Here is a 15376-nt window from a genome sequence, read left to right as displayed (position 1 = left end):
GGAACAAACATCTAACCAGCTTTGTGTACAATTCAATCCTATTCACAAAAAGTCCTTATTGCAAACAATACCATACTATGATCTCTCAATTTGTTTAATTGATTCTTAAGTCAAGCAGCTTAATCCTGAATCTAGTCTACAACAATTACCACATTAACCTTTCTCACTAAGAAGACACAACACATGCAGCCTTGTGTCCTGAGAAGAACCCTGAGTAGCACTCAGTCATTGTTAAGCAGCACACTGTATGACTGCTGGATCTCGCTGCCTTCATTCTCTTGATAGCAGGATTAGCTAGAGGGTGAACCCATTTGGCATTGCCTGCGCTGCCGCCACAGTCTCAGCACTGTGAGAACTAAGCCGTGAAATACTGACGGGCTTAGACCAATTTATAGTCTGCCATCTAGGATCTAGCGATCGTAGCAGACAGAAGCTTATGCTTTGTGCCAGTTGAGTTTACTGTAAGCACGCCATACGATGCCACCACCCAGACTTCACAGTTCAAAGGCTAATCTCTGCACAAGTGCTTCACAACATCACAACAATGAGCCACAACTGTTGATGGATAATACTATATGTAAAAATGAGAAGCAATTTGAATATATGATTCATTTCTTATTGCCAACATGTGGATAGATTGCAATGCAATGAGTGTCTGGTAGCCCCTAGAGCTCAACACACTGCAACTTAAGACAACACATTCAAATAGACAAACATGCTGTGAATTCACAGAGTGCATATCCTATTTAACCAATGGGTGCTGGACAGGAAAATGACAACTGTGTCAGTCTGACAGTTGGCACAGGGTATAATGTAGTCCCTAATATGCAGAGGCTGAAATTTAACTACTATAATTTAATTCTATTAAAGGGATAATTAAGAATTTTAAATATTAATTTCAATTCTTTTTGTCCTATTCCTCTATGACAGCTCTGCATTTAAGTGCAAGGCTTCAGATTCATTCAGCATATGATATTCTGAGGCAGAGAGAGTATGTTTGAAAGGAAATCATCAAAGCAGAACGGAAAAGATTGTCAATACTATCTAAGTATACAGTACAGATTTGATTGGACTGTATGTTGTTATCTCATGTCTATTTGTCGAATGTTTGATCCTATAAGTAGATTATGTATCTGCTTACTGGTTTACATTCATATAATTTGGCACTCAACCATGTTGAAATAAGTGAAAGGTTTTGAACATTGCAAATTTTCATGTGAACTTTTGCAGCCCATTTAGAGCAAAGCAACTAGCCCTCTGGGCTGTTCTTTCAGCACTGCATTTCTCTGATTAGAGGAGATGCTTGTAAGGCTCTTATCTGACCACTTGTAGAAACTGAACAGCCAATGTTTTTTTGTTTTTTCTACGTTGAGTTATTAAACCTGTTTCCCGATCTCATTCTGTCTCTTCCAGGTCCTCTGTGCCTTACGTGACGCCAGCTGATCAACACGTTTTGTACTGTCTCCAGTAACCAGTGGAGAGTAATGAGGTTGGCAGGGAGCCTGCAGCTCGCTCTGCTTTTGGCCTTGACCCTCAGGGCAGCAGGACTCGAGATTCCTCTGGAAGGTATGAGTGTCATGATGTGTCATGCTACTTAATCAGTACTTCCCCAATAACTATGAGGAGCTGATTTATTAGTTTTGATTGACATGGAGGTTAGAAACAAATTTCCTCTCTCTTTGCCCTGAGTGATATAATTGTCAAAAACCACCCTCATAAATGTAAGCCTTCAAAATGATAACTAAAAAAATAACAACCTAGAGTAAATTGTTGCTGCAGAGATTTATTTGTTGAGAGCTAAGAATGTTTTGCAATCACACCCTGGTGTGCTATTTTAGTTCACTGTCTATCTAAGCACCTTATTTGTACAGATTATGCAGCATTGTTGGCACACAATTTGCCAAGTTGCTGACTTCTCTTCTTCAAACAGAGCAGCAGGAAAGAACAAGAACAAAAGTTTAGAAACTGTAGTTTCTTTTTTTTCTGTGTTTTAACCGTTAAGAACTTGATGTTAAGATTTATTGTGTCTGTGATCATCTTGTGTGTGTGTTTCTTCACAGTTGAGCAGCCTCCAACCATAATAAATTACACATCAGGGCCCATTATTGCCCTTCCCTTTGACAACTTTGTTACTGTCAGGTGTGAAGCCAAGGCCAACCCACCACCAGAGTAAGTAACATTAAACATGATCTTTGTTATTTAGAAAATAAAATAAATCTAACACACCATTACTGATCAAACATCGGCTCCTTTCATCAGTTGCAAAGAAATGAACATTGTTCACTGATCAAACATTCATTTGAGGAAATCTACTGTGTGTTTTCCTTCAACAGATACAGATGGAAAAAAGACGGCAAAGACTTTGTCCCTCCCTTCATCCCAACAAGCAAAACAACCCACACAGGTGGCACTTTTGTGCTTCCTAATAAGTACCTTATTCGGTTCCAGGGTAAATACAGATGTTACGCCTCCAACAAGATGGGAGTTGCCATAACAGAGGAGATTGAACTCATAGTTCCCAGTAAGTATCCTCTACATAGGAAGCTTGAGTTTCTGACAAATTCTTTTACGAGGCATTTCGTCTAATGTCTGTCTCTTGATTAGGTATCCCCAAATTTCCAAAGGAGGACATTGATCCCATTGTTGTGAAGGAGGGAGAGCCAGTCATTCTGGAATGTAACCCTCCATCAGGCGTAGCTCCACGTCAGATATACTGGATGTCTCTTGGTAAGCCAAGAAGCAACGATCTACCTGTTGGTTGTGGATATGATGAGACATTCATGGTTTTGCACAGATAATCTGAGATCAAAATTCAGCTCCTGACCTCTTTCACTTGCACATATTGCTTGTTGAATGCAGAAAAGAGCGTTTCAGATGCTGTGAGATGATTAGACGATCCAACAAGTATTTTGTGTGGAGGATACTGATGCCTTCACTGTTAAAGAGTGAGAAGCTGGCAGGAAATCACATCCTTGTCACGGAGGTATCTGCAGAGGTCTAAGATGGTGTGTAGATAATGTGAACAGAAAGTTACAGGCATGTTACAGTGTTGCCACTAGAATTTCTTTTCAGTAGCAGTGCTGTTGTGACTGTGTCCATGTGGGGAAGACAGAAGACTCAGAATAGCTTCAAATTAAATGACTTAGACTGACTCATTAATTATTCATATCAGTCTTTTGACATTTATCTGCGAAAATTAAAATCAAAAAATGAAATGCCACAACACAGAAAAATATTCACACCTTTTATTGAAAATTAAAAGATAACAGTGGCTTCTGCACTGAGATAAATAATTTCTGAACCAAAAATAATAATAATAAAATAAATAAAGAATAAAATTAGCTCCTGGTAAGTCAGGCTGCAGCTTTATTAACTGGCAGCCCAGACTGTACATTTATTGCCATATTGATAGATTGCTGTAACCCTTATTCACCACGTGACCTGCTGCTTAAAGAGGCTTGACTACTCTAATGTCATGTTTTCTGTCAATGCCTTTTGAAGAATGGGGAATGGGAGAGGGTCTTGGAGGATTTGATGCACTAGCCAAAGACTCAAAATAATTTCAAGATAATGTTAGGTGTTGTCATGCTCGTATTGTGTGGGAGAGAAAATCATTGTTGGTGTTGATATTAATGATCATGTGAAACTTGAGCTCATAATCTTGCAGCAACGGTGCACCACTGCTAAGTGAATATAGAGGAAACACAGTGTTGCTGTCACCATCCATTGGGCTCCAGTGAAAATCACTACAAGAATCATAACTAAAAAGGAAAGGTGCACACAAGTTTACCTCACAGCAGATTCCCTTTTTTTCCCCCCACTACTGCCAAAGGAAGTGATTTACTGTGTAAAAGGTCACCTCACTTCTTTCTAAAGTGCTTTATAAGTAGGGGTTGAGTTTTCTGCCCAGCCCCTTGGGAGGTTCTCATCCGCCTCCAACAAAACTGGCCGATATGAGAAAGAAAAGCTTAAGAAGCTGCCCACAGGCGTGGGGCAGAATGAGTGAAAACACCCGTGCCATGTTTGCTTTCAAAGTTTTTGTTTTCAGTGTTAGTTTACAACTGTGATGATTCACTCACAGCAGAACATCAAGGTCTCTGCAATCAGTCCATGTCCAAATTATATTATTACATTAGGAGCCCATCTTTCCCCTGAGTGCCAAGTGACATAAATCAGAACCAAATATGTTTTTTAGTTAGCTTGACATTGAAACAACCAATGTCTTCAGGCTATATTTTAAATGGAACTGTTAAATACTGTGAGGGGGCTGACCAAGGAGTGACACAGAGCATCACTGACCCGTTACTTTAGATAATAGCTCTATCTAAACCAAACATCCTGTCACGGTGCACTTATGAGTTCCCTGGCGCTATACAAGAAAAGTCTTTAGGGCATTTCCATTAATGTTGAGTGAATATGAGACTCTGCTTTGCTGCAGCTTCTTTTCACATGAGTTTGATGATGGTGTTGTTGAAGTAATTTTCACCTTTACATTTGGTCCCTCTGGTGCATGCAGTGAATATATTTGAAAAGTGAGTCCAAGTCCAGTTCATGTCATCTTTATGACCACATCTGAAAACATTGGTTAATAATAATACCAATAATAACAATACATAAGATTTGTATAGTGCTTTTCTAAGGCTCCTAAAGATGCCTAAGGTCTGGTTGATTAGATTGGTTAAATACAGGCATTGTTGACACCGATATCATAACATTAATACAAACATTTTCTTTTCCAGGTCTAGAGCACATTGAGCAGGATGCGAGAGTTTACATGGGCACTGATGGCAACCTGTACTTCTCCAATGCCTTACACAGTGACAGTCGTCAGGATTACTGTTGCTTTGCTGCCTTCTCCAGAATACGCACCATCGTCCAGAAAACTGCCATGGCTGTTGTGGTCAAGAGTTGTAAGTCTGAAAAGTCATCTGAATGGCTTAACCCACAATATAACTGTAACAGCTATAACTCATGTGTTTGGCATGGCATCAGCAGACAGATCCCTGGGAAAGCAGGTTATCTTATTTTAGCTTTTGTTCTCCCATGTACTTTTTTTTTTTTTTGGAATATATTTCAGATATTCCCGTACTGCATACCAAGAAGCAGGGCATGCCATGGCATGTCAGTGTTCTGAGTAACTGATGTTGGATTGAGCAAGAGATGTTGGGGATGCATCAGCGTCATTCCCAGAATTATTCCCACAGCCTTTTGTTTGTCTTTTTACAGTGAAACCTGACAATGGATCTGCTGACAGTGGCGATACCAGTGAGTGATATTCATGTCAAATGCTTTCAGAGTAAAACAATCCTCATCTCATGTGAGCAGGCAACAAAGTTATTTTGCATCTTGCAGAAAATAGACTGACTATAAATTATATATTTTAGTTTTAATGACCACTGATTCAAGATATACATGAGTGACTGCTGTCTTTGGTCAAAGCTGCTGAAGCCCCCCCAGTGAGAATGCCTGGCCTGCTGCTGCCCTCTGGTGTTCAATCAGAGAAAGTGTTGTTGAAGGGACAGGACCTTCAGCTCGAGTGTATACCAGAGGGATTGTATGTATATATGCTCAACCATATTATGATAATATAAACCATTTTCATTTTTATATTTAATTATAGCTCATTACATGTCATGGTTTCATTCTGCAGCCCCACCCCTACAGTACAGTGGATAAAAATGGGAGTCAAGCTGCCGTCACGGACAAAATTGAGCAACTTTGGAAAGCTGTTGACCATCACTTCTGTAGATGAGACGGATGAGGGGAAATACATGTGCAAAGCGAGCAACTCTGCTGGACACGCTGTCCACTACTTTGATGTAATAGTGGAAGGTAGGTCAACATCAGGGACTAATTATGTAGATATGCGTGGGTGCATTTGTTTTTGCTTCAGAGGCTGTTGGCACAGCGATGACAGTTGTTTTGACTCAGACCAACACAGTTCTCCTTAACGTCTCCCAGAGCCACCAAAGTGGTTGACAGAGCCTCCTCAGAGCCAGCTGACTGTGATTGGGTCTGATGTTCACATCAAGTGCTCGGTCAGTGGAAAACCGCCGCCAGACATAACATGGAGGAGGAATGGAGAATTTCTCCAAGGTGAGTGGTAATAATTCGCTCTGTGGTTTTATACATCTTTTGCCACTGGGCAGGGGAACAGTGCGTTGAACAGCGCAACCAAACTTCAAGTCAACAAGCAGCTGTTCTGCTTAGTATTCTTCAAGACTCATGAGACAGGCCTGACAGGAGCCTCTCGTGTGGATTTTTTCAGAATTTAAATTACAATACGCACTGAATTGGAGTATATACTGGTACCATAACACTTTACTTGAAGGTCTCATCATAAGAGTGACATGACACTGTCAAAAGAGTGACATGTCACAGTCATGAACATGTCATAAACATTATGTCAATGTCATAACACCCAGGTTTGTAGGGTTAGGATTAGGGTTAACTGAATGACACTTAATAACAATGTTATGACATTGGCATAATGTTTATGACATGTTCATGACTGTGACATGTCACTCTTATTTCACTCTTATGACAGTCATGTCACTCTTATGATGAGACCTTCAAGTAAAGTGTTACCCATTTAATCAAACAATGAACTCCACTGGTTCTAACAAACTGTTATGTTAAATATCAGTTAATTTGTTCAGAGTTAAGATTGTTATCTCCAAATTTTCCACTTGGCACACAAACACATTTGAGCAGGTGAGAATCTACCCTCTGCAAATGCAGGCTGTGCTTAAGGAGTGTTTGTGGTGTTGTGTTTTATCTTGTTTTCAGATAATCCAGGGAGCAACAGACGAGTGCTTGATGACACTGTGGTGCTTCATAATGCCAGGCCAGAGGACAGTGCAGTCTACCAGTGCGAAGCCTCCAACAGTCATGGCAGTATTCTTGCCAATGTTAACATCATGGTCATGAGTGAGTACAGTGGCAACACTTTAGTCTCATAGTTACTGGCGAGTGAACACAGCTGTTACTTTGTTACACTGGGATAGGTTGTGTAGTTTGTGTGGGCTCAACAGCATTTCACCGTTCCTTCTGACTTTGAGTTGGCTCATTCTCTTTACAATCTCTGGTTAATCTGATCCCAGTTCTATTATTATTCAGGAAGCATTGGCCTAAACATCTATTATCAGACAGTCCCTGAGCAGCCACAGTCTTTAAGTAATGGCTTGAAGGATTTATGTCGGGCGCAGCAAGCGATTTTCAATCATTAATTTTGTGCTCACATTGCAGCTCCTTATTGACTGATTACAGTTGAGACAGATCTTCTGTTACTGTACATGATTGTTAGAACGAACAAGGAGTTTTTTTCTCTCAGCACACACACACACACACACACACACACACACACATGCTCTAGTTGACATACCTCCATACGATAGTTTGTTTAGTCGGATCATAGCCGCAAAACAAAGATACAAGACTTCCTTGAAGACAATTTTGCTCAACAATTATTGGAATGATGATGATTATCAAAGCTGCTGCCAAACAATTATCACTCAATAAAACTCCACTAACTGCTGAAACAGTAATATTAAACTGTGTTTTTGTAGAGGTATACAATTCTTTTGAAGACACTGACTGAGTTGGTCTGAATGAGATCTTCTTACTTCAGCATTTTGATTCTCTGAGATTCTCGTTCCTGCATATGAATTATATCTATATTTCCAGTCATCCGATCGCCTGCCTCTATTTTTTGTGAAAAGAAAATCTCATGGGTAATAACTTGACATTTGAACAGATGTTATCTCTCCTCTTTCCATTTAACTTTAGATACGGCTCCTCAGATATTGACAAGGGACTACCATGAGTACGCTGTAATACTAGGAGGGGACATCATCCTGAACTGCACTGTTTTTAGCTCTCCAGCGTCTAAGATCTTTTGGTAAGTGATTAACGGGTAAATTAGCAATCAGTCTTGGTGACATCTCTCAGTGAGAAGTGCCGAGAAAAGGAATATAGACACCCTCTAGACAGCTTTATTCAGTTTTATCTGTTCTTTTTCTACTATGGATCATAGTGCATGAATGCATCAGTGTGTGCAGTGCAGGCTTTGTGCAGTTTGCAAGTGTCTGTGCTGTATCTTAAAGAAAGAGCCAGAGCACAGAATATCACTGCAGTGAGTCATGCTGTGAGTTCCACGCTGCTGCAGGTGTCTGCATGAAATAGTCTGATCTTGACACTTATGTCTGTTTAATGAGATAATCCTCTTCCGCTCCTTGAAACTGGTCTAATTAAATCCTGTTAACTACCACTGTGTCTCTGCTACAGTTCCACAAAGGAGAAACAGGATCTCAGACAGTCCGTGACAAAACACGTTTGACCCAACAAAACCCCTCAAAATCTGAGGATGGCTCCTCTGATTCTATTAGGCAATACTCCACTTGAATCTAATCAACACGCCTGACATTATTTTGCTTCAACTGAGATTATGCTTCAACTCAAACCTGCCTGAGAAGGTTTGCGTTGCAGTTGTTTTTGTCAGAATTTGACTCGGTTGCTCACTCATTTTTTAAGGGAGAAAATATATTATACATTGAATTATATACGACATACTGAAAATGACTCACTGTGCAACAAAGAAACAGCCAAAAATGACACTCAAAATGAAATAGGCACAGATAACTTAACTCAAAGGTGTGGAAACTTTTCTCCTCTAGGGCCAGAGATGACACACGAGAAGCTATGGAGGGGGAGCGTTTTATTTCTCTCCAGAATGGATCGTTGCAAATCATCAGTGCAGAAAAAGATGACAGTGGGAAATATGTGTGTTCTGCCTTTAACACAGAGGGGGCGGCAGCTGTCACTGCTGTGCTGGATGTGAAAGGTATCTCAGCAGAATGATTATTGCTTTTTTGAGCAAGTGCAGTTCTAGTCCCTGCATGTGTTCGTTCATTAAATGGCCAGTTCACCCAAATGATGAACGGTTTTAAATATTTCAAGCTGTGTAGCTAAGCAGGTGAACTGACCCTTTAAAAGGAAACTCAATAACTGTAGATGTGTTATAACCATACCTGCCCCAGTTGTCTGAGACAAAGACAAAGGTTTTTGCAGATCATCTGTTCAATAGAAGACTTAAGCTTGCCATGCAAAATCAGACAACAAAGATTGTGGTTTTACCATCAACCGGCAGGTCTAAGATACACAATGTAGAAAGCTTTTATTTTCCCAACACTCTCCACTGTGATTGATCAAGTGGTTAAAACTAGGTGTTTGGTTCCTTGGAACATGGTTGTGCTGAAAAGTCAATCAATATTTTCCAAATCGAGTTGAAATTCCTGTTTTATTCATGTGATAAGATGCAGTATATGTAAGAATATGATGGAACATAACTACAAACATGTTTTTTTCATTATTTGTACCAGTTACCAAGTAAATACATATATCAATATCAAGAGATTTTACACTTTGAGCACTCATTTCACTAATCATTTATCAAGAAAATTATTTGGAACCATTATTTGCATCATTTTAGAAGAATGCAGGAATCATCCATGATTATTTGTCTGGCTCCAGCCTAACAAAACAAACATCATAATCCTGTCTGTTAAATTTGTCCTTGGCTTTGTGTTATCTTTAGACCCTACAAAAATAGTGCACCCACCCCAGGATGTGCAGATCATCAGTGGGACCACAGCCCAGCTACTGTGCCAGGCAGAGCATGATAAAAGCCTGCGGAGCACCTTTGAGGTGGTATGGACAAAGGATGGGGAGGAAATCCCACTTTCCTTTGAGCAAAATTCCAGGTAGGTGACTGTTTGATTAGTGCTTCCATTAGTTTTCAGGTATGTTTGTCTTCTCTGTGGCTTTGTTCAGTGTCTTCGCCTGCATGCTAATGCTAGACAAGAAAAAAAAACTCATGAAATATCCCAAACAATTATGTAGTTTCTTATCTTATCGGGTGCAGACAGGCCAAGAAGGTCAGATGTTTGGAACTATGACCGAAGGAACAGATTTTTATGTAAATCTCATAATTTAGTCTGATCTGCACTTAATTGAAAACATCATTGGCCATAAACCATGGTTTTCTATCTTTATTCGGAGTATTATGCAACCTTGTTGTGAATTTAAGCTTTCTAAATGACACATTTGTCCATTATAATAACCATTGTCATCATGTCTGTATCCTCATGCAAGCACTCAGAAGTTCTTTGTGGACGATGGCATGCTGCAGATCATGAATGTGAACCTGAGTGATCAAGGAATATACGCATGCATTGCCAGGACCAGTCTTGATGAAGACAATGCCACTGCACTACTCACGGTGCTGGGTAAGATCATTTGTGTGTTATGTAAATTAAATTAGTTGATTCATTAATTATTGATTACATGTTAATCTCATGTTGCTGTTTGCATTTTGTGTTGCAGATGTTCCTGATGCTCCAATGAATTTAGGGATTTCTGAATTTCCAGTGAATCCAAGGAATCTCACCCTGTCTTGGGTCCCTGGGAGTGATCACAACAGCTCTGTAACAGGTACGAGAAGAATAACCATATCTTAATTCTGCACACTCTGTAGCTTCTATAATGTTTTGTGCAAAAGAGAAACATCACCAACAGCTGTTTGTACACTGTGTGCTGTTGTGTTGGTTGATTGGTTGTTACCCTTGGGTTTACAGCTCATATAATAATGTGATCACTGTGTAAATATTGATGTCATTACAAAATAATCAGAGAATACTGTGCAGTTGCAGAAGAACCAAGCTGTCTGTGAGTAATTTAATTTATGGGGCTATTTCATGAGGTGTGATTTGGTGCCGACTGTCAGCATCATCAAGATACTGCTGAAAGAGACTCCAACCTTGATTCCAGCATGAGATGGAAATGTTTCTGCAGGCAGATTATAGTGACAATAACATAATAGAATATAGACAATACAGCATACACAAAAATATAGGTGCCGTTTTAGCTGATAATAGATCCCCTCACAGCGACATACTCACACCTTGACTGCTGTTAAAACAGACAAGAGTTGCTCTTTGATTCGTCTTCCAAATGAGCAACTGCACATCACTAAATATCATGTCTCTTCTGTTGTGTTGTGTGTTGTGAAAAGGGCTGCTAACAGATTCTGCTGCTGTGATCACTGCTGAGTGATAACGAGTGTTTTTCTCTAAAAAGCGATGGCTGCAAATAGCTGTAAAGTGCTGAGGAACCTGGCAGGAAACCTTGTGTCTCATTTAAAGCCTCAATAAGGGTTTTCATTTATTTTTGGAATTATCAGCTGATTGTGTCCTTGTCTTGTAATGTTTTTTTAATAGCTTTGCTATGTATTGTCTATGATCTGAAGTTAAAACAAAAATATCTGAAGATCCTTTGTAAACTCAAATGTGTCATAATTTGGGGTTATAATTAATCATTTTACATGAGTTGTGAGGGCAGGTGTTTTCGTAGTAATATCTGTGGATTACACAGTTTGCAAGAATTAAGTAATTGGGGGTTTTAAGGTAAATTTAGTTTTATTTCAAAGTCATTTTGAGGATGAACGCAGTGCAGATGTTGGAGGAAGTTTTGAGAAAATCATAAAATCAACACTGCTTATGTCTGTACATTAAATCCATGAGTCAGATGTTAAAGGGATAGTTCAACATTTTGGCAAATTGGCCCATTGCCATAATTGCTATAGTCATAGCAGTAGGTTCATTACCTTTAATTGTCGGTGTAAGCTATTTTCAGTACGGCGGAGCGCAGCAGCTGGCTGCTCAGAGCTACGCTATGGAGGCTAACGGAATTTCTTGGTTTCCCTCATTAAACTCATCAAATACAACATCCCAAAACTCCACAGCGCTTTTGTAGACAAGTTGTGAGCTGCACAACCACCACGCTATGAGATAATGACGGAACGATACGAAACGGAGCTGTTTTCGAGGTAAATACATACAAAACCGCTGATGCGCGTTGCGTTCAGGGACAGTTTTTTCAGCAAGCAGTCTCCGTATTTACCCTGTATTTACCTCGAAAACGGCTCTGTTTCGTATCGTTCCGTCATTATCTCATAGCGTGGTGGTTGTGCAGGTCACAACTTGTCTACAAAAGCGCTGTGGAGTTTTGGGATGTTGAATTTGATGAGTTTAATGAGGGAAACCAAGAAATTCCGTTAGCCTCCATAGCGTAGCTCTGAGCAGCCAGCTGCTGCGCTCCGCCGTACTGAAAATAGCTTACACCTACAATTAAAGGTAACGAACCTACTGCTATGACTATAGCGATTATGGCAATGGGCCAATTTGCCAAAATGTTGAACTATCCCTTTAAGTAACATTAAGACAGGAAGCAGGGGGAAACAGCCTTTCTATTTCTCCCCAAAATTTAAAAAAAAAAAAAAAAAGAGAAAGAAAAAGTCTACCAGCATCTCTTAAGCCTATTAATGAATTTGTTATATCCAATTTTTTATAGTCTGTACAAAAACCAAAAATATTAACTTGGTTTTAGGGGATGTATATGCTTCAACTAGTGTATCTTCCTGTTCTTAGTAACTTTTAACTTAAGCTAATTGCTTCCTCACTCCAACTTGTACGTGTATTGACAATAGACTAAAACTTGTATGTATGTGTACAGTATGTATGTAGCCTCCATGAAGTCCCCCATAGTCTTCTGAAGAGGGGTTTCAAGTGTTTTAAGTGGCTTGTTCTGATGTCGCCATCTAGCAAGTGACAGTGAAAGCAAACAGATTTGCGGAGCCAAGACTTTGGTTCATGCCAGCTTGATCCACTCACCCTCTTTTCACTGAAAGCAACATGCCCTCAATCATGAAGAACTTTAACCCTTAAAATTGAAACGAGGGAATTATACTGTATAAACCCCCCCCCCACACACAGTTGTCACGAAGGAGGAAATTAGCTGTAGAGACAAAAAGTCTTCTTGCATCAGCATGTAAACATGTTTATTCCTGCTGCAAAGTTGGTCATTATAACACAGGAGTCTATGGGGACTGACTCACTGTTGGAGTCTGACTCAAGCAGCTCTTCAAAGAAGCGCAGTTTTTTTGTACCTCTGTGTTGGCTTCATTTTCAGCCTCAGGTTACTGTTTGGTATTGACTTCTCATTTTTTCATCATATTTATGAAGATCCTGAACTTTTCTCTAATTAGTTGAGTGAAACTGTCAAACCTGTACTTAGGATAATAAATAAATGACTGTAAGTGAAACAAACAGAGCTAGTGTAATGCATTGATTGTGTGATTATGTTATGTCTCCCTTTCCACGAGTACAGAATTTATAGTGGAGTATGAGGAGAGCCAATGGGAGCCTGGCAGGTGGAAGGAGCTACTGAAAGTCCCCGGTAACCAGGCAACAGCTGAGCTGGCACTACATGGACACCTTAACTACCAGTTCAGAGTGTATGCTGTTAATGCCGTTGGGCCTGGACCCCCTAGTGAGCCCACTGAGAGATACAAGACACCCCCTGCTGGTATGACTGGCTCCCTTTAATTAACATTTTCTGCTCTGGTTATCCGTTGATTGTGAAAGCATGAAAATGTGTAATGTTTCTCTTGAAACATGCGGGGAGGTGCCATATGGAAAGGCCAGCCTTTGGCCACAGGACTTTGTAGCAGTCGGGGGTGTGGATATTTTGGGGTGTTAGAGGCCATTAAAGTCCTAAAGTATCTGCTCGAACATATGTTGCTTCTTAACCTTGGCTCTCGTATACAGTATGTTCATGAAATCTGAACACTTTTGCTACAGTTACCAAACCAAGTCTCTTTTAGCTTAATTGTATAGATAGATATTTGCATTTTGAAAATGTGTTTTTGAAAAAGACAACAGTAAAAGCTGTATTTTAAATGGTAAGATACATTTTTCATTTGTAGTAATACAATAATACAAATCTCTCCAAAGCTCCTGATAGGAACCCAGAGAACATCAAAATTCAAGGTCATCTCCCTCATCAAATGGATATTAGCTGGGAGGTAAGAGAAAAATGTTATTAAAAAAAAAACTTGTACACTAGGTACCATTATGATTGCTAAGTCATCAGTACCATGTCCTGTTGTAGCCACTGCTGCCTATCGAACATAATGGCCCAGGCCTTGAGTACAAGGTGAGCTATCGGAAAGTGGGGATGGAGGATCCATGGAAAGATCATCTGGTGAAGAGACACTCCTTTGTTGTGAAAAACGCGGGAACTTTTGTCCCCTACGAGATCAAAATCCAGAGCAAGAACAGCGATGGTTGGGGACCAGAACCCAGAGTTGTCACAGGTTATTCTGGAGAAGATGGTGAGTTGTACACTTAATACTTTCTCTACTGCATATATTAGTTTTAATATTTCATTAAAACACACACTGAAGCTGAACTATCACATGTAGCTTTTGCTTTGCCTGTAACTTACTGTGGACTTCTTGTCTTAACATACTCCTCCCTGTCTTCAGTTGTCTTTTGGCATTGTCTGCAGGAAAATGTGTCAGGTTAAGTTCTTGCTTTTTTCTCCCTTTTGACCGTGGTTTTAACCCCGTGCAGGTGTGCAGTAGTGACTCTCCCTCCCCTGTGAAAAAAAAAAAAAAAGTAAAACCCCTTTTCAAATCCAGCAGGTGGCAGGTAACCTTTGTAGAGCAGAGGGATGTCAAATTTCCACTTCTGTCTCAGAAGCTGTCGGAGATTTGACAGATCACGACACACTTTGCACTGTAGGCCTACTGAGGCATAATGGCTGCTTCCCTAGTAGTGTCTGCTGTGCTTCTGTACTCTGTCAGAGCAGTAACATGTAGAGAGGAAAATATTTAGTGTTTTTATTTCATGTTTTCTTTTGAATTTCGTCTCGCTGAATAAAAAAAATAAATACCTATGAACAACTGAGCTGCTTTATTTGGTGTCTAGCAGTGTATGTATGTGTGCACTTTTATGCTGCCCTAGCACTGGTCTGTGTTTACCACCTTTACCAGAAACATGTCACTTTTACACATCCTAAACCAAAAGAATGACATCTTCTGCCACAGACCATCTAAATACTCAGTTTCTGCCAAATGTTTTTATGTGTTTATTATTCTTTTATTTATTGTATCTGTGAGCAGTTTACAGTTAATTTTCTTTCTTTGTTTATGTTTTATAGAAGTGTTAAAAAGTCTCTGCAAAGATGACCTGTTGTTTGCAGTTGTTTCTGACCTTTCGCCATGTGTTCTGCAGTTCCTACCGCAGCACCACAGGACATAGCGGTGGAGGTGATCAACACCACTGTTCTGCGAGTTAGCTGGACCCCGGTTCCTGCTTCCACAGTGAGAGGTCATCTTGGGGGCTACAATGTAAGTTTGGTCCTGAGGCCTGATATTTTTTTCAGCCGGTGTTGTGTAAATGAAGGCAACAGAGAAATTCTAAAAAAGCAGCAATTTACAATACAGTAACTTCCTGGCTTTTTCATGAGATATGTA

At 39.9% G+C, this 15376-nt stretch overlaps 1 protein-coding gene across 17 annotated transcripts in view; it reads left to right on the top strand.

Annotated features, from left to right (window-relative positions):
* The window catches only part of chl1a (cell adhesion molecule L1-like a), a 49558-nt gene that overhangs the window by 18305 nt on the left and 15877 nt on the right, over nt 1-15376 (top strand). For all 17 annotated transcript variants that reach the window (XM_085781659.1, XM_085781651.1, XM_085781645.1 and 14 more), the window contains exons 2-20: nt 1414-1566; nt 2061-2169; nt 2334-2521; nt 2605-2727; nt 4740-4910; nt 5227-5265; nt 5440-5554; nt 5651-5832; nt 5962-6096; nt 6790-6930; nt 7789-7900; nt 8676-8842; nt 9596-9761; nt 10153-10286; nt 10384-10491; nt 13225-13422; nt 13851-13921; nt 14008-14230; nt 15135-15250. In XM_085781659.1, coding sequence (XP_085637785.1) covers nt 1485-1566; nt 2061-2169; nt 2334-2521; nt 2605-2727; nt 4740-4910; nt 5227-5265; nt 5440-5554; nt 5651-5832; nt 5962-6096; nt 6790-6930; nt 7789-7900; nt 8676-8842; nt 9596-9761; nt 10153-10286; nt 10384-10491; nt 13225-13422; nt 13851-13921; nt 14008-14230; nt 15135-15250 — 2580 coding nt within the window. In that variant the 5' untranslated portion in view covers nt 1414-1484. The remainder of the gene's footprint in view (nt 1-1413; nt 1567-2060; nt 2170-2333; nt 2522-2604; nt 2728-4739; nt 4911-5226; nt 5266-5439; nt 5555-5650; nt 5833-5961; nt 6097-6789; nt 6931-7788; nt 7901-8675; nt 8843-9595; nt 9762-10152; nt 10287-10383; nt 10492-13224; nt 13423-13850; nt 13922-14007; nt 14231-15134; nt 15251-15376) is intronic.

The sequence above is a fragment of the Trachurus japonicus genome, chromosome 7 (genome assembly GCF_045865225.1).
Source record: "Trachurus japonicus isolate A0001 chromosome 7, Traja_1.0".
In the NCBI taxonomy this organism is placed as follows: Eukaryota; Metazoa; Chordata; class Actinopteri; order Carangiformes; family Carangidae; genus Trachurus; species Trachurus japonicus.
Note: the sequence above shows the minus strand (reverse complement) of the source record. Positions and strands in the feature narration are given on the sequence as shown.